At 43.6% G+C, this 24204-nt stretch overlaps 1 protein-coding gene across 1 annotated transcript in view; it reads right to left on the minus strand.

The window, feature by feature from the left end:
- Positions 1 to 24204, minus strand: part of PKP1 (plakophilin 1) — a 184789-nt gene that overhangs the window by 67950 nt on the left and 92635 nt on the right. The window contains exon 5 of the mRNA XM_069756477.1: positions 5370 to 5577. Within this exon, the coding sequence (XP_069612578.1) occupies positions 5370 to 5577 (208 nt within the window). The remainder of the gene's footprint in view (positions 1 to 5369; positions 5578 to 24204) is intronic.

A 24204-nucleotide genomic window follows, 5' to 3' on the forward strand; every position in this document is an offset into this window, starting at 1 on the left:
TTCCATGCTTAGTGTGGCACAAACAGACACACAATGCAAAGACTGAGTCAACTTCTCCCTTTTTTTTATCTGGTTTCAGGTGTGATTTTCATATTGCCCACACCTGTTACTTGCCAACAGGGAGTTTGAGCGAGCATCACATGCTTGAAAAAAAGTTGTTTACCCATAATTTTGGAAAGGTCACGATGACAAGAATTTTGTCCAGTTGATTTTGGGGTTTTGTGTGAAATTATGTTCAATTTGCCATTTTTTCTCTATTTTATGTGTTGTTCCAATACACACAAAGGAAATAAATGTGTATAACAAAACATGTGTAATTGGAATAATTTTCTGGAAGAAATACGTAATTTCCTGGAACACATTCAAGAGTGCAAACACTTTCGGCGATGACTGTAACTAGGTTCTGGAAGAGTCCTAGAAATTTCCTGACCCATTTTGCACAATAAACATGTGCAAGAATGAGTCAGGTTTGACACCATTTTCATCACTTTGGCAAAAGCACAACACATGCTCGTTAATACTATTGATATATCCTATGCACATATTGTTAACCAGAAAGTTACCTGGCAAAAAAGCTCTGAATGTATAGCAGCAGAATTGATTTATTCTTGCAGTGAACAAGTACCTCTACCTTGTATAAATAAATCTCTGATTCTGCCTGGAAATCTGTATTTTGTTTGTGGCCACAAAGCCTAGAAGTGGTTGTTTGCTTTTTCTATGTGGGTTTGCTTACCATAGATATATAGAGTAGATTTACAGAATAGATGAGAAGATTATTTTTATTGGCAGCACAGGCTGTAAGCAGTTCTTCCGTGACAGTGAGTGATCACTTCTTCCGTGATGGTGAGTGGTTTGTACTTTCCATACTCCAGTCAGATAGCATTCTTCTATACAGCTATCTGGCTACACAGTATGAGCCAGCCATCACACAGAGTCACAGTATATAATAATAATAATCTTTATTTTTTATATAGCGCTAACATATTCTGCAGAGTTTTACACTTTTGCACACATTATCATCGCTGTCCCCGATGGGGCTCACAATCTAAATTTCCTATGGAGGAAACCCACGCAAACACGGGGAGAACATACAAACTCCTTGCAGATGTTGTCCTTGAAGGGATTTGAACCCAGGACTCCAGCGCTGTAAAGCTGCAGTGCTAACCACTGAGCCACCGTGCTGCCCCCGTATATGTGGTCATATGTGGTCATTATCAGTCCTACACAATAGTGCAGGCAGAACTGTGCTGCCTGTCTCCTTCAGATGAACAATAAGATTTTGCTTTCTGAGCAGACACATTGTTCTATGCAGCTCTGTGCCTACAATATTGCCAAGAACCGATAATGACCGCATCTTCTGTGACTGTATATGATGGCTGGATTGTACTGTGTAACCAGACAGCTACAGTTAGGTCCATATATATTTGGACAGAGACAACATTTTTCTAATTTTGGTTATAGACATTACCACAATAAATTTTAAACAAAACAATTCAGATGCAGCTGAATACCTCATTTGAGGGTATCCACATTAAAATTGGATGAAGGGTTTAGGAGTTTCAGCTCCTTAACATGTGCCACCCTGTTTTTAAAGGGACCAAAAGTAATTGGACAATTGACTCCAAGGCTATTTCATGGACAGGTGTGAGCAATCCCTTCGCTATGTCATTCTCAATTAAGCAGATAAAAGGCCTGGAGTTGATTTGAGGTGTGTTGCTTGCATTTGGAAGGTTTTGCTGTGAAGTAAACATGCTGTCAAAGGAGCTCTCCATGCAGGTGAAACAAGCCATCCTTACGCTGCGAAAACATAAAAAAACCCTTCCGAGAAATTGCTACAATATTAGGAGTGGCAAAATCTACAGTTTGGTACATCCTGAGAAAGAAAGAAAGCACTGGTGAACTCATCAATGCAAAAAGACCTGGGTGCCCACGGAAGACAACAGTGGTGGATGATTGCAGAATTATCTCCATGGTGAAGAGAAACCCCTTCACAACAGCCAACCAAGTGACCAACACTCTCCAGGAGGTAGGCGTATCAATATCCAAATCTACCATAAAGAGAAGACTGCATGAATGTAAATACAGAGGGTTCACTGCACGGTGCAAGCCACTCATAAGCATCAAGAATAAAAAGACTAGACTGGACTTTGCTAAAAAGCATCTAAAAAAGCCAGCACAGTTCTGGAAGAACATTCTTTGGACAGATGAAGCCAAGATCAACCTCTACCAGAATGATGGAAAGAGAAAAGTATGGCGAAGGCGTGGTACAGCTCATAATCCAAAGCATACCACATCATCTGTAAAACACGACGGAATCAGTGTGATGGCTTGGGCATGCATGGCTGCCAGTGGCACTGGGTCACTAGTGTTTATTGATGATGTGACACAGGACAGAAGCAGCCGAATGAATTCTGAGGTATTCAGAGCCATACTGTGTGCTCAGATGCAGCCAAATGCAGCCAAACTGATTGGTCGCCGTTTCATACTACAGATGGACAATGACCCAAAACATAAAGCCAAAGCAACCCAGGAGTTTATTAAAGCAAAGAAGTGGAATATTTTTGAATGGCCAAGTCAGTCATCTGATCTCAACCCAATTGAGCATGCATTTCATTTGTTAAAGACTAAACTTCAGACAGAAAGGCCCACAAACAAACAGCAACTGAAAACCACCGTAGTGAAGGCCTGGCAGAGCATCAAATAGGAGGAAACACAGCGTCTGGTGATGTCCATGAGTTCAAGACTTCAGGCAGTCATTGCCAACAAAGGGTTTTCAACCAAGTACTAAAAATGAATATTTTATTTAAAATTATTGAATCTGTCCAATTACTTTTGGTCCCTTTTAAAACAGGGTGGCACATGTTAAGGAGCTGAAATTCCTAAACCCTTCATCCAATTTTAATGTGGATACCCTCAAATGAAAGCTGAAAGTCTGAACTTCAACTGCACCAGAATTGTTTTGTTTAAAATTCATTGTGGTAATGTCTATAACCAAAATTAGAAAAATGTTGTCTCTGTCCAAATATATATGGACCTAACTGTATATAGAACAAAACTATCTGACTGGGGCATGCTCAATTCAAGTAATAATAATTAATAATATTTTTTTTTTAATATAGCACCAACATATTCTGCAGCACTTACAAGTCAACAGTCAGTCATTTAAGAAGTGCTCACTGTGGGTTCTCAGCAATAGCACAGGCAGACAGCTAGATAACACAATGATCCCTCACATAACTCTCCAATTTCCTTTTGGGGTAGTATTATGAGCACTACCTACAGCAGTTTATGAGTGCTGCTCAGGCTCCACACACATAACCCATTAATTGCAGAAAAAACATCTGCGCATGCTCAACAGTTACAGGATTTGGGAATGTTTAGTTTACAAAAAAAGACTGAGAGGAGACTTAATAGCTGTCTACAAATATCTCAAGGGCTGTCACATTGTAGAAGGATCATTTCTATTCTCATTTGAATGGGAGGAGACAGATTAGATATTAGAAAAAACAATTTGACAGTTAGGGTGATCAGTGAGTGGAACAGGCTGCCACGAGAGGTGGTGAGTCCTCCTTCCATGGAAGTCTTCAAACAGAGGCTGGACAGACATCTGTCTGGGATGATTTAGTGAATCCTGCTTTGAGCAGGGGGTTGGACCAGATGACCCAGGAGTTCCCTTCCAACTCTACCATTCTATGATTCTATGATTCTAACCAGAGAAGCCCACAACTGGAGAAGCTATAATATACAGTGACATGTGAAAGTGTGGGTACCCCTGGTCAAAATTAATGTTATTGCAAGTTGAAGATGAAATATCTCTAAAAGGCCTAAAGATGACACATTTCCTTTGTATTTTAGGCAAAAAATATATATTTTCATCTTTCACATTTTAAAAATTAAAAAAATGGGTCAATGCAAAAGTTTGGTCACCCTTGGAGATTTGTGTGCTCAGATAACTTTGACCAAGGTTTCAGACCGTAATTAGCCTGTTAAGGTTATGGCTTCTTCGCTATCATCTTTAGGAAAGGTCAGGCGATGGAAATTTCCCAGCTTTATAATAACTCAGCCTTCTGTAACCTTGTGCCAAAAAACAGCAGCCATGGGTTCTTCAAAACAGCCATCTTGCACTCTGACAATGCTAGAGGCACACAAAGCAACAGAAGGCCATAAAAAGATAGAAAAACATTGTCAGGTTGCCTTTTCCTCAGTTTAGAATGTAATTAAGGAATGCATTTAACAGGAACAGTGGAGGTCAAGATAATATCTGGAAGACCAAGCAAAATTTCAGTGAGAGTTGCTCATAGGATTGCTAGAGAGGCAAATCAAAACCCCCCCGCTTGACTGCAAAAGACTTTCAGGAAGATTTAGCAGACTCTGTAGTTGTGGTACAGTGTTCTACTGTTCAGAGACACTTGCTGAAAACATATACATCACAAATATAGAATTGATACATTTCCAGTACCACAGAAATGGATAAGTAAGCCAATAAAAACAGTTACAGAAGGAGCCTATTAGTCCTTATAAATCTCTGAGTAGATCCCTGCCTTGCCGCAGAGGTTGGCACCCTAGGATTTACGTAACATTACATTCATTGAGGACTATCCCTCTATGACCCTTCATGACCATAAACATAGGTCAATCTTAATTCAAGATGATGAACCAAATCTTTCTGTCTCTCCAATTCCTTGGATGTCCAAGCACTTTTTTTTATCTCTTATTTATCCTTTTTTTAATTGTAACTTCAATTCCAAATGAATTTCCTTCTATGCAACTCACCAGTAAAGACCAGATCTTTGCTAGGAGTGTAAATTTTCATATCAAAGACTACCTCTCCTGACTCTTAGACAACATCTCCTGACTCTTAGACAACGTCTCCTGACTCTTTAGGTACCGTCACATTAAAGGTACCGTCACATTTAGCGACGCTGCAGCGATATAGACAACAGCGTCGCTGTTTAGGTCGCTAGGAGACGTCAAACACGGCAACAGCAGAACGATGCAGGAGCGATCCAGTGACGTACTTATCATTCTCGCTGGTTGTTAGCTCCATGTAAAAACATTGCAGGCATCGTTGCTTTTGCTGTCAAACATGACGAATCACGCCGACCTGACGACCAAATAAAGTTCCGGACTTTCAGCAACGACCAGAGATGTCACAGCAGGATCCTGATCGCTGCTGCGTGTCAAACACAACGAGATCGCTATCCAGGACGCTGCAATGTCACAGATCGCTGTCGTTCTCGTTGGTAAGTTGCTTAATGTGATGGTACCTTAAGTACCTTAACTAAGCAAGTATGAATGAGGCTTTATCAAATAAATTCAAATCATCATTAATGCTCATGCTAACATACAAATAGAATACATCTATTTACCTGTTATTTGCTTTTGAATCTCCTGATTTGGACTCCTCCGTAAAAGGCTAACAGCCTCATAAACACCTCCTTGTCGGCTAGTCTCCAGCTTATTTGTGTTGTTTTTGAATACGAGATTCCTTACAGCTCCTGCAGCGGCTAGCTGCACATTTTGATTGGGACTTTTGAAGAGGTTTATTAGCTTTTGTATGCCATTATATTGGTTAATCTGAGAAGAGGAAGAAAAAAAAAAACAAATAAATAAATTAATACTGATGTGATGTGTAATTATTAAAAATTATTAATGTTTCTAAACTAAAAAAATGATTGTAGGTTGAATTTATTGGAGTTATCCAGATTGGTGAAGAGGAAAAAATGATGCCAGAATCAATATACCCAAAATGGTACGATTAGAAGTGGCCCTATGAAAAATGACCTTCTGCATTTCGATTATCAGAGAAATTAAAAAAAATGTTTTACTCTTAAGATATGGTGACGTAAAACATTCTTTTTTTATTATTATTATTTAGAAAATTGTTTTGTTAAACTTACAGCTTAAGGATACAGTGCATTAACCCTTTATAGTGTCATGCACAATGTAGGAAAGACTAAGTGCAACATGAAGGGATGAAGGGAAGATAGCCCAACAATAGGGAGGGGGGAGTGGAGACCTCTAGGCAGATCTAAAGTCACCCTGTCTGCCCTAAATGTCCCTATATATGTAAAATCAAGAAAAAGTTATCTCCGCACCATCCGCAATGAAAGGGGCAAAAGATCGCACACGAGGAGCCAGCTAATTGCTGCTATCTGCCCAAAAAGGAACGGGGTGCTCAATCATAGATGAAAAGAGTACATGTCCAGACAAAGAAAAAAATGAAGGAGAGCACTCACCGTCCATAAAAATTCCAGTCCTTTATTGTGACATACAAGTCATAGCAGGAAAGCAAGGGAGAACGTGACCTGAACGATGGCCAGGACGATGGCCGTTTCGCGCTACTGCGCTTCCACAGGTGTTCAGGATCACAGGACCCATGGAAGCGCGGTAGCGCGAAACGGCCGTCGTCGACTCGGATCTGTGTCAGATTCAACACAGAAAAGAGCTGGTGATTTTTTACGCGAGTAGATCCTTGCATGACTCCAAATCCGGACAACTACAGTTCTATCAAACTGGAGATGTTTGCATTAGTGTGGGCCATGACTGAGAAGTTTGCAGAATATTTGTCCTGCTCTGATGTCTTAGTCCACACTAACCCTTTGGCCCACCTAGAAAACGCGAAACACAGAGCCCTGGAGCAACGCTGGGCGGCTCAGATGGCAAAATTCCAATATAAGATCACCTACAAGAGGGGAGATGAGAATACTCACGCTGACGCCCTATCCAGAGTGCCCCATGAAAGACCTGGACCCAATCGGGACAAAGTGTTGGAGACACAAGAGGTTCCTGAGTTCCGGGGATACTGCCATGACGTTGGCAACTACACAGGATCAGGTACAGGTAGCTATTCGGGAAAGCATTCTCAGGCAGTCCTGGGATGACTAGGTCCAGATACAACAAGAAGATACGGAGCTTGCTCAAATGAGACAGTGGGTGACCCTAAAACACTTACCCAGCCAAAGAGAGAGGGACGCCCTGTCCCGGGGGCTCTATAAATCATACGACAGTGGGAAAGACTTCAATTGAAGAATGGGCTATCATACCGGAAGATCCAGTTACAACGGGAACTGGGAGACACCTGGCAGGTGGACATCCCCGAAACGCAGTTGCTCAAGATAGCTAAGGAGACACCCAATAGAGGAGCTCACTTTGGTCTAAAGAAGGCCTTTCAGTGGTTACAAAAGCTGGTTTACCATCCTCGTTTAAAAGCCGCCGTAGAAGAGGCCTGTCGGCAATGCAGAAACTGTGAATTAGCTAAACGTCCGGAGCAAAGAGCTCCTACACAAACCATGACGTCCGCACCTCTGCAAGTGTTGATGATAGATTATCTTACTATAGGTCCGGCCCACCAGGGATACGAACATTGTCTAGTAATGATGGGCCATTTCACTAAGTTTGCCGTTGTGACCCCGACACTTGACCAAACTGCTGAGTCCGCAGCACATGCCATCTGTAAAAATGTAATCCAAGTGTATGGCTGCCCAAAGAGAATCCACTCTGATCAAAATGCCTGTTTCCTAGGGCGAGTAATGGAAGAACTGCACCACCTGTACCAGATTGAAAAGTTGTGGACGACGCCGTATCACCCTCAGGGAAATGGAGCCTGTGAGCGGTTCAATCGAACCCTTATCCAAATGTAAAGAACACTAGAAGAAGCCCGAAAGGCCCGGTGGCCTGAATTTGTAGCTCAGTTGGTGTGGGTATATAACAATCAAGTACATCGCACCACTGGATACACACCCTATTTCCTACACTTTGGCCGACCAGGAAGAGAAATCATTGAGTTAAAACTGGACCCAGACAGGTTGTCCACCCGGGTCTGAGAACATCATCATCGGCTGCAGACGCTGCATCGCTTGATGCAGGCCAGGTTCCAGGTTCTTGATCATGCAGAGACAGCTTCTCTGAGAGGGACAGCTCTCCAGGCTGGAGACAGAGTGTTGGTTCGAGACAAGCATCCAAAGGACAAACTGTAATACCGGTGGGAAAAGACCCTGTATCAAGTAAAGCAAAGAATCAGCTCAGAAGGGCCCTTCTACTTTGAAATCCAACCTGAAGGAGAAAAAGATGCCCCCACTCGAGTAGTCCATCAAAATATGCTACATCCTTGTATGTCAAGAGATCCCAACCAAATTGAAGAAGAGAATAGTGCTTCTGAAATATCCCCCTTCTCTTGTTGTTGACTACAAAGATGAGTCGCCTGATGATTCGGAAGTGGGACAGATTCCTGAAGCAGGTGAGGCTCCTGAAATGATAGTTCTTGTGGAAATAGGCATGACCCCGCCCTTGTCTATTCATCCTGACTCGACTACTCAACCTGATTCAGCTACCCCTTCTGACTTAAGGCGCTCCGAGCGGGCTACAGCCAGGATACCCCAAATAGATACAATCAGAACCAATTTATTTGGCAACAAGTCGTCCAAGGTCCAGCAGGCTATCAACGCACACTACCAGATCTCTCGCCCGTGGAATAGCAAGCAAAAGGGGAGGGGGAATGCAAGAAGAGAGCCTAGATCAGCGGTACCTTTTTCACACTGGAGCCAGAACTGTCGGGACTTTCACTCACACACTTTGTTGTCTGGGGTAAAGCTTAGAGACCCAGACCGACCTTTGCACATGACAGCAGGGGGCGGAGTGAGGTTACAAAGGGCAGAGCACACAAAATGGCAGGCAGACTTGGCGGGAAGATGCAGCGTGCAGCAGGGGAATTTAGGTGCTCCATCCTCTGAGAACCGTGACAGCTACATTGTCCCGGCTGCACCCTATAATGACTGTGACCGGAGAACCGTCTTCCACCGTTGGGCCCCTACTGCTCAAGCAACTACACATCTTGGGCCGCTGTATAACATGAGTGTGCCCCCTAAAAGAAAGTGACTTATCGAGAACTTTACCCTTACTCACCCACTTACTTCTGTCGGCATTTGCCCAGTCCCAGCAAAGCACAGGAATGCTCTTTTCCCTGCTATTCAGGACCCCGGGACAGACATCGAGGACTCTCCGTCATCACCAGGAACCATTCCACTGATGCCTACAAGCCTGAATCGTTTCCATCATGTGCTGACCATGTCGGCACCACCATGCGCATCTGAGACACCTCACTCTGAAGTCACCGGACCAATAAGTTTACTATTGTTGAACATTGTTTATACCCTTTGCCTTCACTCCCTCCATCGGTGTAAAAAACAGCAGTAAATCCGCAGTAAATATGCAGGTAATCTGCAGGGCGTTTTACTTGTGGATTTTTCAGAATCTGTGCAGAAGAATCCGCAACGTGTGCACATACCCTAATGGTTAACCTATGAGCATCAGCCTGTGGTTCAGCTTTTTGTGAGATCATGAATTTTAGCATATAATAGAATGCTAAAGTGCTGCTACGCTAAGATGAATACAGTGAACTAAAAATGTAAAGTAAAAAAAGTTTTTTTTAAAACATAACAAAAATCTAAAGTTCATTAAACATTTGGTATCATTATGTATAAAAAGCTAATAAAATATAAAATTAACTATTCTGAATGGTAAGAGCCATAAATACCCAAATTTCATTATTTTTTTTGATAGCCACAACTTTTTACAAAAATGCCATAAGAAGCAATCAAATTATTATATCTACCTCAAAATTGTATCAATAAAAATGTCAGCTTGCCACACAAAAACATACCCTCACACAGTGTCATCAACGGATAAATGAAACTATTTCGGATTTCAGAAAAGGATGACTGATTTTTTTTTTCAAAAATGTTGGAATTTCTTTTTCACAACTGAAATAATCATACTAACTGTAACAGTGGTGGAATTTCTAATACGTAATTTATAAAAATAAATAGAATAATTCAAGAAACTAGTCCCTCAAAAAAAACATAAGTCCTCATACGCTTTGCTCATGGAAAAATGAAAAAGTTATGTCTTTTTGATTTCCTACCCAGAAGAACGGGAGGAAAATAAGAAGGCGTAAAAACAGAAAGTCACCCGTCATGAAGGGGTTTAAACAATACTTTGTTTATGTGGTTTTGATGTTCAGAGAACATTTAACACTGATTTATCATTTACAAGTATATAGTGAAATAACTCTAAAAATAAATGTAGAAGTAATTACATAAATAACTGTGCAAACGATCATACAAATCCTTGTACATTGCCAAATTTGGACCAAAAGACATTGTAGGATGTTAGAAAGACACTTGGCTAAGGCTTATTGATCCTTATATTCTACCACTAAACGTCATGGCCAGGTAGGACCTAAGGATGTCAGAGATAAACAGTGAAGGGTGAACCACAACAAAGTTCCCAAACCTTAGAGAGGGCAGCCTCTATTTTTTCATATCATATACGGTAACTGTTTTCCTTTCAAATTGAAACTCTAAGGGCTCCTGCAGACAACGTATTTTCGGTTCAAGTGCAATCTGATAAAACATTGGATGGTACCTGGGGTCAATGTTAGTATATAGAGTATTGCAATTGTCCAATGTTTTCTTTGGACAGACTTGGGGGAAATAAAATCGCTCTATGGGTTCACTCACACCACCGTATAAATTGGACCAGTGCAATCCAATTAAAAAATGGTATTGCACTCAAATCAATGTTATTCAATGAGGCAGTGCAGACCTGCATAATTTTTCTCAGCTGTATTTAGTGTGAGTAAAAAAATCACAGCATGTTGAGATTTCACTTCAAAATCAAAGGGTGTGAGAAAAAAATCATATGCCATATTGACCTTTTGTGTGGCATCTGATCCATGACACGATGACCTGAATGATCTGATCTATAAAACTGTCACATTATTTAACCCTCTCAGTGAACTCAGAAAACAAAATAGCAAAAATTGTGTTCTCATCATACAGTCGAACAAAACATAGAATGAAAAGTGATCAAAAAGACAAAAGTAAATTGGAATGGTATAGCTAAAAATGTCACCTTGTCCGCTGAACAGAGGCCAAGCGGTGTCTGGAGTAACTCTGCTGTCTCATTAGGCTGCCGTCACACTAGCAGTATTTGGTCAGTATTTTACATCAGTATTTGTAAGCCAAAACCAGGAGTGGGTGATAAATGCAGAAGGGGTGCATATGTTTCTATTATACTTTTCCTCTATTTGTTCCACTCCTGGTTTTGGCTTACAAATACTGACGTAAAATACTGACCAAATACTGCTAGTGTGACGGCAGCCTTAGTGAGAGGATCAGTCAGGGGTTTCATCTGAAACATGTATTTCAGATATTTAGATAGAAAACGTGATGTAATTGGTGAGCTTAGAGAACATGATAAATGTAAATTGATCCAAAATGTTCTGTACCCCAAAATGTCACCGATAAGAGCTTCAATTCAACCCACAAAAAAACACATCCCCACTCGGGTCTGTCACCTGTTAATAGAAATGAGGCATCCATGTTACTGGTAGCACAAAGGCTCTGCAATAGTGACATGGCTCCCACCAGAAGAAACCCTTAAAATGGCTCCCAACATGGCTCCCGCCATGTATACGTATGTGTTTGTGTGTATATACAGTGTATATATATATATATATATATATATATATATATGTATATATATATATATATATATATATATATATATATATATTTAGTAAAATGGCAACCGGACACAAATAATAATGAAAAATTACTATTACATTTTTAACCCTTCTAACTTCCTTAACCCCCTTAGTGACAGAGACAATTTTGTACTTAATGACTAAGCCAATTTTTACAATTCTGACCACTGTCACTTTATGTGGTTATAACTCCAGAACGCTTCAACGGATCCTGCTGATTCTGAGACTGTTTTCTCGTGACATATTGTACTTTAAGATAGTGGAAACATTTCTTCGATATGACTTGCGTTTAATTGTGTAAAAATTTTTAACTTGGCAAAAAATTTTGCAATTTTAAAACTTGGAATCTTTATGCCCTTAAATTAGATACAGTATGTCACACAAAATAATTAATAAATAACATTTCCCACATGTCTCCTTTACATCAGCACAATTTTTGAAACATAAAATTTTCTTTTGTTAGGAAGTTATAAGGGTTAAAAGTTGGCCATCAATTTCTCATTTTTACAACAAAATTTACAAAACCAATTTTTTTTAAGGAACCACCTCACATTTGAAGTCACTTTGAGGGGTGTACATGACAGTAAATACCCAAAAGTGACAACATTCTAAAAACTGCACCCCTCTAGGTGCTCAAAACCACATTCAAGAAGTTTCTTAACCCTTCACGTGCTTCGCAGAAATTGAAGCAATGTGGAAGGAACAAAGGAACTTTTTTCAGAAACATTTTACTTCAAAACTATTTTTTTTTATTTTCACAAGTGTAAATAGAGAAAATGAACCACAAAATTTGTTGTGCAATTTGCCCTGAGTATGCTGATACCCTATATGTGGGGGTAATGGAAACAAGTGGAAAAGGGAAAAGGAGAGTCAGCTGACCGTTGATGCAGCCACAATCCTGCTGAGAAGCACACGTGAAAGCCTGGGATCCGGCTGAAGAAAACGAAGAGGAAAAATCCAGCATGAAAGCAGGTAAGTCTGACTTTCTAAACAACCATGACTAAGGCTCATCGGAGCTGAAACATGTCGGTTGTATCCACTGTGACCAGAACCGCACTTACCATGTTTTTATGGATGTGATTTATTTCTTCAATAAAATTGGACATTTTATTACCTGCTTCCATGCTGGATTTTTCCTCTTAATATGTTGGGGTAAACCACTGTTTGGACGCATGGCATTCCCTGGTGGCCCATATATTTTTGCATTGCACCATTTTTATGCAAAAATTGATTTTTAATTTATATCAATAAAAGTTAATTCTTAGAGGTCTATCTCTTTTTTGGTTTTAAATAATATTGAGATCCTATTATTCCTTAAAGGTTCTGCAACGGAAATTGCACCCCTTCCCACAAATGTTCTTGCCGGAGATTGACAGCCGCATTTTAGGCTTTAGTGAGCTCAGCTTTACTTGCTGCTATTGGAGGCAGATGCTGGATATGTAGCATAGCCATCATCTTCTAGAAATTATGTATGCTCACCTACATCATATGGTACATCATATGCCAGAAAGCAAGTAAAAAAATATTTTAAAATTGCAATTTTCACAGAAGAAAATTCTCAAATTTCTTGTGCTTTTAAGGAAAATTCACAAGTTCAATAGTAGCAATGAACAGACTCTGATCCTATCTTTTTTATTGAAGCACATATCTTTTTTATTGAAGCACATAATGAGCTTGCGCAAAGGTAAAGAAAGGAAAGGAGGGGAAATAGAAAGAAATATGAAATCACCTATCCTATTATGTCTAGTAGATGTGCTCTTAATGTTATCCGTTATTGTAATCCAGTATCCAGGTACGGACTTGGGCTGAAATTCAGTCCTGGCATTTGAAATCACACAGGCCCATGTTGTCCCCGTCCCCATGAACCAGATGGGATATATTACTAATATTACCCTGTATGGAGGAAAGGAAGATTTTCTACAAGACCAATATTTCTAATGATACCCGTGGCCTGCTGGGGTAAGTGATGGAGTCAGCGACTTTGTGCTCCATCACAACTCTTAACAGTATGGGTGTCTTGAGAACACCGATTCTGTTAACAACGTAGCAGAGAAGGCAGCCCATGACCAGACAGGCCATTCTGGCATTTGCCAGAATTGCCAGATGGCCAGTCTGGCCCTGCCTGTCTCCAATGATAAAGAGCCTTCTGAAAGTTCTTCCTGAATGACAAGAAGTAAGTGTCTAAAAAAAAAGTCCCAGTGACCAGCGTGAAAACTGCAAGACTTCATGTTTTGTTTTGTTTTTTTTTATAATACAGATCCCGATGTGAAAAAAAAATATTGACAATTTATTTTTAAATGCTTGTAACATAAAAACCTGATTTAAACTATAAGTAATTTTGTGGTGACATTCTGTTTGAGAGGAAGCATTATTAAAAAAATAATTCTTTTTTTATTAAGAAAATAATACTAAATTCATAGTTAAAAGAGTATCCAATACTTTTTCATTGATGATCTATCCTTACGATAGTTAAGTAAGAGAGAGAGAATTTTAGTCTAAGAAGAGGTTTCACATGCACCCATTCAGATGGAGACGTTTATTCTCAGCGAGGTAGGGCAAGCGTAGGACCTGGTATAAGAGAGATGCCGTAAAGAGGCTACCAGGTACACATAAAATTGGCCATTTTTATGCGCTAAAAGCTCTCATTTTTCATATTTCTAGTGCAGTAATGCAGTTCAAATTTCGTGTTTTCAAGTTTGCATGTTTTAGCGCTGCAGTGTGCTGCCTTATTTACTTAACTATATACGAGTGTTAGGTCTCGAGTTCCCGCTTCTGCACAGGGGGAATCTCGAGCCATCTCCGCTGCGGTCTCCCATTCTTATCCAGCCGCAGTGGAGCCTGCTCAGCAGGGACGTCGGTCCCAGCATCTTGCTCAGTCTCACTCTGTACAGAGAGTTACTGCTGCTTCTTCAGCTTCTGCCATTAAAGCCAGTGCTGGTCAGCAGCGAGCGGACTTCTCTGGGACTAAGTCCTTGTCTGCACACACTGAGCATGCCCAGGGCAAGATCTCCCGTTGGAGATCGAGGGTCATGTGCTCAGGCTCTGCAGCACATTCCATTGGTCCTCTTGGCAGGTCTTGGAAGGGCAAAGTTTCTGTGGCCACTTCCTGTGCTGCAGCTATATAAACTGCGCATGACCGCACGGCCATGCGCTAGTGTACAATTGGTAATGTGTGTATGTTGTGAGTGCAAGTCGTCCTTGGATACCCCTACCCTATTGAATGTCTGTTCGCGGAAGGTGTATGGCTGCTATCTAGCGCCCGACTTATCCTACTGCACGAATCACACATTACAGCGTCCAGTTGCTGTGACCGCCAGTACGGCGCCGTGCACTTCCTTTGTGCTTTCCTTACCCAAGCCTGGGTGGTTAGTGGCGTTCGTCAGTGCGGCACCGCATGCACTCTTGTGCCTTAATATTGTTATATGGTTTCCTTACACACCCAGTTGCGGTGTTGTGCCAGCAAGGGTCTAATCGGACTTCAATCCTAGTTGGGCTTGAGTTCGCTGACTACTTGCTCGCACTCTATGTGCGGTACCGCGGTCCTGTGACGCAACAGGATCGCTTCCTTCACGCTGGGTGAAGTTTAACCCACGTGTGTATACTTATGAGTACCGCCATATACTCCGTCATTACTTGGCAGCAGGTTCCATCTCTGCACGGTGGACCCCGGGCTGCGAACGCACCATACTCTATCTGTCTTATTATTTGGTTCATTCCGCTAGCCCTAACATTACACTAGCGCCAGGGTCTGGCTAGTAATGACGGACAAACAGCAATCCTTGCGGTATATCCAGCAGCTGGAGGGTAGGTTGACGGCTCTTGAGAGCGCAACCTCAGCTGTGGATGTTACCGCAGTTGCTGTACAGGCTGCTAGCGTGGCTGCAGCAACCCTGTCCATTGCCACCCCTGCTCCGACATTTTCTCGCCTCCCGCTGCCAGAAAAATTTTCTGGTGATAGCAAATTTTGTAGGGGATTTGTGAGTCAGTGCTCTATTCATCTCGAGCTCCTGGCTGCACGTTTTCCCACAGAGCAGGCTAAGGTGGGATTTATAGTGTCTCTCTTGTCGGACAGGGCGTTGGAATGGGCTACGCCGCTGTGGGAGCGTGGCGATCATGTAGTGCAGAGTGCTCCGCTGTTTCTGAGCACTCTGAAACAGGTCTTTTTAGGACCTCAAGTCACCCATGATACTGCGCTCCAACTGCTGGCATTAACTCAGGGTGAGTCCTTGGTCAGTCATTTTGCCGTCCAATTCCGCACTTTAGCTTCTGAGCTGGATTGGTCGGATAAAGCTCTTATCCCCATATTTTGGAGGGGCCTGGCTGACCACGTTAAGGACGCTCTGGCCACTAGGGAGGTTCCTGCCACACTGGAGGAGTTAATAACTGTCTCCACTCGAATTGACCTCCATTTTAACGAGCGGAGGTTAGAGCGAGCCCAGTGTAGGCAGAGGTTTCGGCTGGCTCCTACCTTCGCCAAACCTCTGGAATCTCCGGTCCTGGTTCCTGAGTCACATGAGGCCAGGGAAGTGTCACAAGCGGGATCTAAGTCCCAGACCGCTTGTGCACTCAAGGTCTGTCATGTTTGCCAGCAGTCAGGACATCTAGCCACCAGATGTTCTCAGCGGTCGAGGAAACGTCAGCGTCTAGTGGTAGTAGGTGGAGGTACACTAGACACGGCGACGTTTGCCTCTAAATTGTCCTTTAAGGGGACAATTACTATAGGCTCATTCTCCCACTCGGTAGAGCTCTGCGTGGATTCTGAGGCGGAGGGCAATTTTATGTCTTCTGCCTTTGCCCAACGTCACGCAATACCCCTGGTTATGCTAGCTCAACCAGTAACGGTACGAGTGGTGAATGGGTCGACACTGCCCTCATAGATAACACACCAGACCGTCCCTTTTACTCTGTCCATGTCGCCATCTCATCAGGAGATGATATCTCTGCTCGTCATTCCTGAGGGAATTGATGAGGTCCTGTTGGGGATACCTTGGCTACGGTACCACTCTCCTCACATCGAGTGGTCCTCAGGCAGAATTCTGGGATGGGGCGAATCTTGTGGGGGTAGGTGTCAGAGGGAGTGCGTTCAGGTTGCTACTACTGAGGTACCCGCAGATCTTTCCTCTCTCCCCAAGCAGTATTGGTCTTATGCAGACGTGTTCTCCAAAAAGGCGGCGGAGATCCTTCCGCCCCATCGCCCCTATGACTGTCCTATTGATCTCTTGCCTGGTGCTGAGCCTCCCCGGGGTCGAGTCTATCCGCTATCTCTCCCGGAGACGGAGGCAATGTCACAGGACATTCAGGAAAATCTGGCAAGAGGATTCATTAGGAAGTCAGTATCACCTGCTGGGGCAGGGTTCTTCTTCGTGCAGAAGAAGAATGGGGAATTGCGTCCATGCATAGACTACAGGGGTCTTAATGCCATCACCGTTAAAAATAAGTATCCTTTGCCCTTGATATCTGAGCTCTTCGACAGGCTTCGGAGAGCAAGGGTATTTACTAAACTAGATCTGCGGGGTGCTTACAACCTGATTCGCATCCGTGAGGGGGACGAATGGAAGACGGCTTTTAACACCAGGGATGGGCACTATGAATATCTGGTAATGCCCTTCGGCCTCTGTAATGCCCAGCCGTTTTCCAAGACTTTGTGAACGATATCTTCCGGGATATGCTTTCCACCTCGGTCGTAGTCTATCTGGATGATATTCTCATCTACTCTCCAGATATTGACTCCCACCGGAGAGATGTTTGCAAAGTCTTTGACTTCCTACGGGCAAACTCCCTCTATGCCAAGTTGGAGAAGTGTATGTTTGAGCAGGAGTCCTTACCTTTCCTGGGCTACATCATCTCAGCCCAGGGATTGGCTATGGATCCTGCCAAGCTACAGGCTGTGATGGACTGGCAGGAACCCCATTCTCTTAAAGCGGTGCAGCGCTTTATGGGGTTCATTAATTATTATCGCCAGTTCATTCCGCACTTCTCAACTTTGGTAGCTCCCTTGGTTGCCCTCACCAAGAAGGGGGCAAATCCCAAATTGTGGTCTGAGGAGGTCTCCAAGGCCTTTAACTCTATAAAGTCACACTTCGCTAGCGCTCCCATCCTACATCGCCCCGATGTTGATAAACCATTTATCATGGAGGTGGATGCCTCTTCTGTTGGTGCTGGAGCAGTCCTCTTCCAAAAGGATGCTCAAGGTCGGAAGCATCCCTGCTTCTTTTTCTCCAAGACCTTCTCACCAGCAGAGAGGAATTATTCCATCGGGGACAGGGAGTTGCTAGCCATGAAGTTGGCTTTCTCGGAGTGGAGACATCTCTTGGAGGGAGCACGTTTTCCCTTCCAAGTCTTCACAGACCATAAAAATTTGGTGTACCTGCAGACAGCCCAGCGGTTGAATTCTCGCCAGGCCAGATGGTCCTTATTCTTCTCCCGGTTTAATTTCACCCTCCATTTTCTTTCTGGGGAGAAGAACATTCGGGCCGACGCTCTCTCTCGCTACGTTGTGTCATCTGCGGAGGAGGAGGAGCCTCGGCTTATTGTCCCCACCGAGAGCTTGAGAACTGTGGCCCCGGTTTCGCTAGAGTCTGTGCCCCCAGGCAAGACTTTTGTTCCATCCAGTTTGCGACCGGAGGTTCTCTCTTGGGCACACTCGTCCAGGATGTGTGGACATTTTGGTACCAAAAGGACATCTGAGTTACTGGCGAGGACATACTGGTGGCCGCATATGGCTCGTGATGTCGCAGAGTATGTTCGGGCGTGTGTCTCTTGCGCCAAGAACAAGACTCCTCGGCAACGGCCAGCTGGTTTGCTTTATCCTCTGCCGGTGGCGAACAGGCCCTGGGAGATGGTCGGGATGGATTTTGTGGTGGGCTTACCCAAGTCTCGTAACTGCACCATTATCTGGGTGATCACCGACCATTTTTCCAAAATGGTGCACTTGGTGCCTCTTCCACGGCTACCTTCTGCAAGGGCGTTGGCTGTCTTGTTCGTTAAGCATATCTTTCGCCTACACGGTATGCCAGACAAAATTGTTAGTGACCGGGGTCCCCAGTTTGCGTCTCGATTCTGGAGAGAGATTTGTCGTCTACTCAGTATTGAGTTGAATCTCTCTTCGGCATATCATCCCGAGACGAATGGGTTGGTAGATAGGGCCAACCAGACCTTGGTCACATATTTACGACATTTTGTTTCTGCCAGACAGGATGACTGGGCATCCTTGCTACCGTGGGCAGAGTTTGCACTTAACAATGCCGTAGCCGACTCCACCGGTCAGACTCCATTCCTCCTAAATTACGGCCAGCATCCGCGTGTTCCTGTGCCCATGCCTGTGTCTTCTGCTGACTCCAGGGTGGCAGACTGGGCTGTGGAGGCACGGGACATTTGGGACCGCACGCAGGATGCCATTCGGGCCTCCAAGGAGAGAATGAGGTCCTCCGCCGATGTTCATCGGCGCCCCACTCCGACCTTTACTCCTGGCGACTTGGTGTGGCTCTCCGCCCGTAACATCAGGCTGCGAGTTGAGTCCACTAAGTTTGCTCCTCGCTACTTGGGTCCCTTCAAGGTTCTCGAACGGGTTAATCCTGTGGTCTACCGTTTGGCTCTTCCTCCACGCTTGGGTATCACCGACACCTTTCATGTGTCCCTCTTGAAACCCGTGTACATGTCCCGGTTTTCCGAGTCATCTGCCGGGACATCGGGTTCGTCTACGGACGATTACGAGGTGAACGCTATTTTGGGGTGCAAGGTGGTACGCGGCAAAAAGTTCTATCTGGTCGATTGGAAGGGTTATGGCCCAGAGGACAGGTCATGGGAGCCTGCTGAAAACATTCAGTCCCCGCAGCTCATTGCTGCCTTCGAGCGTAGCGAGGCCCAAGGAGAGGGGGGCCCTAGGAGGGGGGGGTAATGTTAGGTCTCGAGTTCCCGCTTCTGCACAGGGGGGAATCTCGAGCCATCTCCGCTGCGGTCTCCCATTCTTATCCAGCCGCAGTGGAGCCTGCTCAGCAGGGACGTCAGTCCTAGCGTCTTGCTCAGTCTCACTCTGTACAGAGAGTTACTGCTGCTTCTTCAGCTTCTGCCATTAAAGCCAGTGCTGGTCAGCAGCGAGCGGACTTCTCTGGGACTAAGTCCTTGTCTGCACACACTGAGCATGCCCAGGGCAAGATCTCCCGTTGGAGATCGAGGGTCATGTGCTCAGGCTCTGCAGCACATTCCATTGGTCCTCTTGGCAGGTCTTGGAAGGGCAAAGTTTCTGTGGCCACTTCCTGTGCTGCAGCTATATAAACTGCGCATGACCGCACGGCCATGCGCTAGTGTACAATTGGTAATGTGTGTATGTTGTGAGTGCAAGTCGTCCTTGGATACCCCTACCCTATTGAATGTCTGTTCGCGGAAGGTGTATGGCTGCTATCTAGCGCCCGACTTATCCTACTGCACGAATCACACATTACAGCGTCCAGTTGCTGTGACCGCCAGTACGGCGCCGTGCACTTCCTTTGTGCTTTCCTTACCCAAGCCTGGGTGGTTAGTGGCGTTCGTCAGTGCGGCACCGCATGCACTCTTGTGCCTTAATATTGTTATATGGTTTCCTTACACACCCAGTTGCGGTGTTGTGCCAGCAAGGGTCTAATCGGACTTCAATCCTAGTTGGGCTTGAGTTCGCTGACTACTTGCTCGCGCTCTATGTGCGGTACCGCGGTCCTGTGACGCAACAGGATCGCTTCCTTCACGCTGGGTGAAGTTTAAGCCACGTGTGTATACTTATGAGTACTGCCATATAGTCCGTCATTACTTGGCAGCAGGTTCCATCTCTGCACGGTGGACCCCGGGCTGCGAACGCACCATACTCTATCTGTCTCATTATTTGGTGCGTTCCGCTAGCCCTAACAACGAGTTGGCGACTCTAGGTTCAGCACCTGTTCACACTGAGTCTATGTTTGGATGTGCAGGTCAGGTTTTTGAAATGTATTCTCTAGCCTTCTGATCGTGCACTCCGCCTCCTAGCTTCAGGTGTTTTAATTACAGCAGGTCCAATACCCCTCCACAGAGAGAGAGAATTTTAGTCTAAGAAGAGGTTTCACATGCACCCATTCAGATGGAGACGTTTATTCTCAGCGAGGTAGGGCAAGCGTAGGACCTGGTATAAGAGAGATGCCGTAAAGAGGCTACCAGGTACACATAAAATTGGCCATTTTTATGCGCTAAAAGCTCTCAGTTTTCATATTTCTAGTGCAGTAATGCAGTTCAAATTTCGTGTTTTCAAGTTTGCATGTTTTAGCGCTGCAGTGTGCTGCCTTATTTACTTAACTATATACGAGTTGGCGACTCTAGGTTCAGCACCTGTTCACACTGAGTCTATGTTTGGATGTGCAGGTCAGGTTTTGAAATGTATTCTCTAGCCTTCTGATCGTGCACTCCGCCTCCTAGCTTCAGGTGTTTTAATTACAGCAGGCCCAATACCCCTCCACAGAGAGAGAGAATTTTAGTCTAAGAAGAGGTTTCACATGCACCCATTCAGATGGAGACGTTTATTCTCAGCCAGGTAGGGCAAGCGTAGGACCTGGTATAAGAGAGATGCCGTAAAGAGGCTACCAGGTACACATAAAATTGGCCATTTTTATGCGCTAAACGCTCTCATTTTTCATATTTCTAGTGCAGTAATGCAGTTCAAATTTCGTGTTTTCAAGTTTGCATGTTCTAGCGCTGCAGTGTGCTGCCTTTTTTACTTAACTATATACGAGTTGGCGACTCTAGGTTCAGCACCTGTTCACACTGAGTCTATGTTTGGATGTGCAGGTCAGGTTTTTGAAATCTATCCTTACGATAGGTCATCAATGTCTGATTGGTGGCTGCAGTAGGGTATTGCCCATTCGTCTACTATTGATCGTAATAGTCGGCGGGTGTGTAGTACCCTGCTGCAGCCACTATCAGAAGATGGAGCAGCTTCACAATCGAGCAGTTCTGGCCGGCGGCTGCAGACACCGAGAGCAGCTGTTCGGCTGGGGTTCTGCATGTTGGACCTGCTCGATTGTGAAGCTGCTCTGTCTTCTAATAGTGGCTGCGGCAGGGTACTACACATTCGCCAACTATTCCGATCAATAGTAGGCGAATGTGCAATACCCTACTGCAGCCATCAATCAGACATTGATGACCTATCGTAAGGATAGATCATCAATGAAAAAGTAGTGGACAACCACTTTAACTATGAATTTAGAATAATTATCATAATAAAAAGAAGATAGTTATTTTTTTACCTATCCTAAGGAAAAAGTAGCGGACAACCTCTTTAAGCATTCTGCCATCTTAGTTTTACATTTTGTGCACGGCCAAATACGCATTCAGCATCCTTATTTAACAGACGCAGATTTTAAGATCTTTGCTTACAGCTTTGACCTGGAGCCTTAATTTTTCACTTGTATCTGTTCTGATTATGCTATGGACACACAGATACAAAGTTTGTTACAGTACAGTTACTAAAGATCTTTCTTCTAATACGATGAGGCTTAGGACAGTCCACGGGAAAAAGATGGTATGCATTCTCAAAAGGATTGTCCACTATTCGGACAATCCTTTCTCATTCCGTATTTTTCTCCTTTTTAAAATAACAACACCTATACTCACCTAAAGCCGTTCCCAGCAGCCGCATAACAGTCAATCAGTGGCTATTTCTATCTTCCTGCCTTCACAAAAATCACTTACATCCAGAGGAAGTGAGAGCTGCTGCTCTCTCTCTTCCTCTGGGTGTATGTGATAAAAAAGTATGGAATGAAAGTCATTGCTGACAGCGCTGGAACAGTGCCAACACTGGAGGAGAGTATAAGTTTTATTATTTTAAAAGGGGAAACATACGGATTGAGAAGGGTTTGTCCAAGTAGTGAAGAACAACCTTTAACTCCTTAACCCCAAAGGGTGGTTTGCACGTTAATGACCGGGCCAATTTTTACAATTCTGACTACTGTCCCTTTATGGGGTTATAACTTTGGAACGCTTCAATGGATCCCAATGTTTTCTCGTGACATATTGTACTTCATGATAGTGGTATAATTTCTTTGATATTACTTGCGTTTATTTGTGAAAAAAAACAGAAATTTGGTGACATTTTTGAAAATTTCGCAATTTTCCACATTTGAATTTTTATGCTCTTAAATCACAGAGATATGTCACACAAAATACTTAATAAGTAGCATTTCCCACATGTCTACTTTACATCAGCACAATTTTGTAACCAAAATTTGGGAGTTATAAGGGTTAAAAGTTGACCAGCAATTTCTCATCTTTACAACACCATTTTTTAGGGACCACATCACATATGAAGTCACTTTGAGGGGTCAATATGATAGAAAATACCCAAATGTGACACCATTCTAAAAACTGAACCCTTCAAGGTGCTCAAATTCACATTCAAGAAGTTTATTAACCCTTCAGGTGTTTCACAGAAATTTTTGGAATGTTTAAAAAAAATGAACATTTAACTTTTTTTCACCACAAATTTACTTCAGCTCCAATTTGTTTTATTTTACCAAGGGTAACAGGAGAAAATGGACCCCAAAAGTTGTTGTACAATTTGTTCTGAGTATGTTGATACCCCATATGTGGGAGTAAACCACTGTTTGGGCGCATGGCAGAGCTTGGAAGGGAAAGAGCGCCGTTTGACTTTTCAATGCAAAATTGACTGGAATTGAGATAGGACGCCATGTCGCGTTTGGAGAGCCCCTGATGTGCCTAAACATTAAAACCCCCCACAAGTGACCCCATATTGGAAACTAGACCCCCCAAGGAACATATCTAGATGTGTTGTGAGAACTTTGAACCCCCAAGTGTCTCACTACAGTTTATAACGCAGAGCCGTGAAAATAAAAATTATTTTTTTCCACAAAAATTATTTTTTGCCCCAATTTTTATATTTTTTCAAGGGTAGCAGGAGAAATTTAACTCTAAAGGTTGTTTTCCAATTTGTCCTAAGTACACTGATACCCCATATGTGGGGGGGAACCACCGTTTGGGCGCATGGCAGAGCTCGGAAGGGAAGGAGCATCGTTTGGAATGCAGACTTAGATGGATTGGTCTGCAGGAGTCACGTTGCATTTGCAGAGCCCCTAATGTACCTAAACAGTAGAAACCCCCCACAAGTGACCCCATATTAGAAACTAGACCCACAAGGAACTTATCTAGATATATTGTGAGAGCTTTGAACCCCCAAGTGTTTCACTACAGTTTATAACGCAGAGCAGTGAAAATGAAAAATCATTTTTTTCCCACAAAAATTATATTTTAGCCCCCCATTTTTTATTTTCTCAAGTGTAACAAGAGAAATTTGACCCCAAAAGTTGTTGTCCAATTTGTCCTGAGTACACTGATACCCCATATGTTGGGGGCAACCCCCTGTTTGGGTGCATGGCAGAGCTTGGAAGGGAAGGAGCACTGTTTTACTTTTTCAACGCAGAATTGGCTGGAATTGAGATCGGATGCCATTTCGCATTTGGAGAGCCCCTGATGTGCCTAAACAGTGGAAAGCCCCAAATTTTAACTGAAACCCTAACCCAAACACACGCCTAACCCTAATCCCAACCCTAACCATAACCCTAACCCCACGCCTAACCCCAACACGTCCCTAACCCTAATCCCAACCACACCCCTAACCCCAACACACCCCTAACCCTAATCCC

Source organism: Ranitomeya imitator, chromosome 3, assembly GCF_032444005.1.
Source record: "Ranitomeya imitator isolate aRanImi1 chromosome 3, aRanImi1.pri, whole genome shotgun sequence".
Taxonomy (NCBI): Eukaryota; Metazoa; Chordata; class Amphibia; order Anura; family Dendrobatidae; genus Ranitomeya; species Ranitomeya imitator.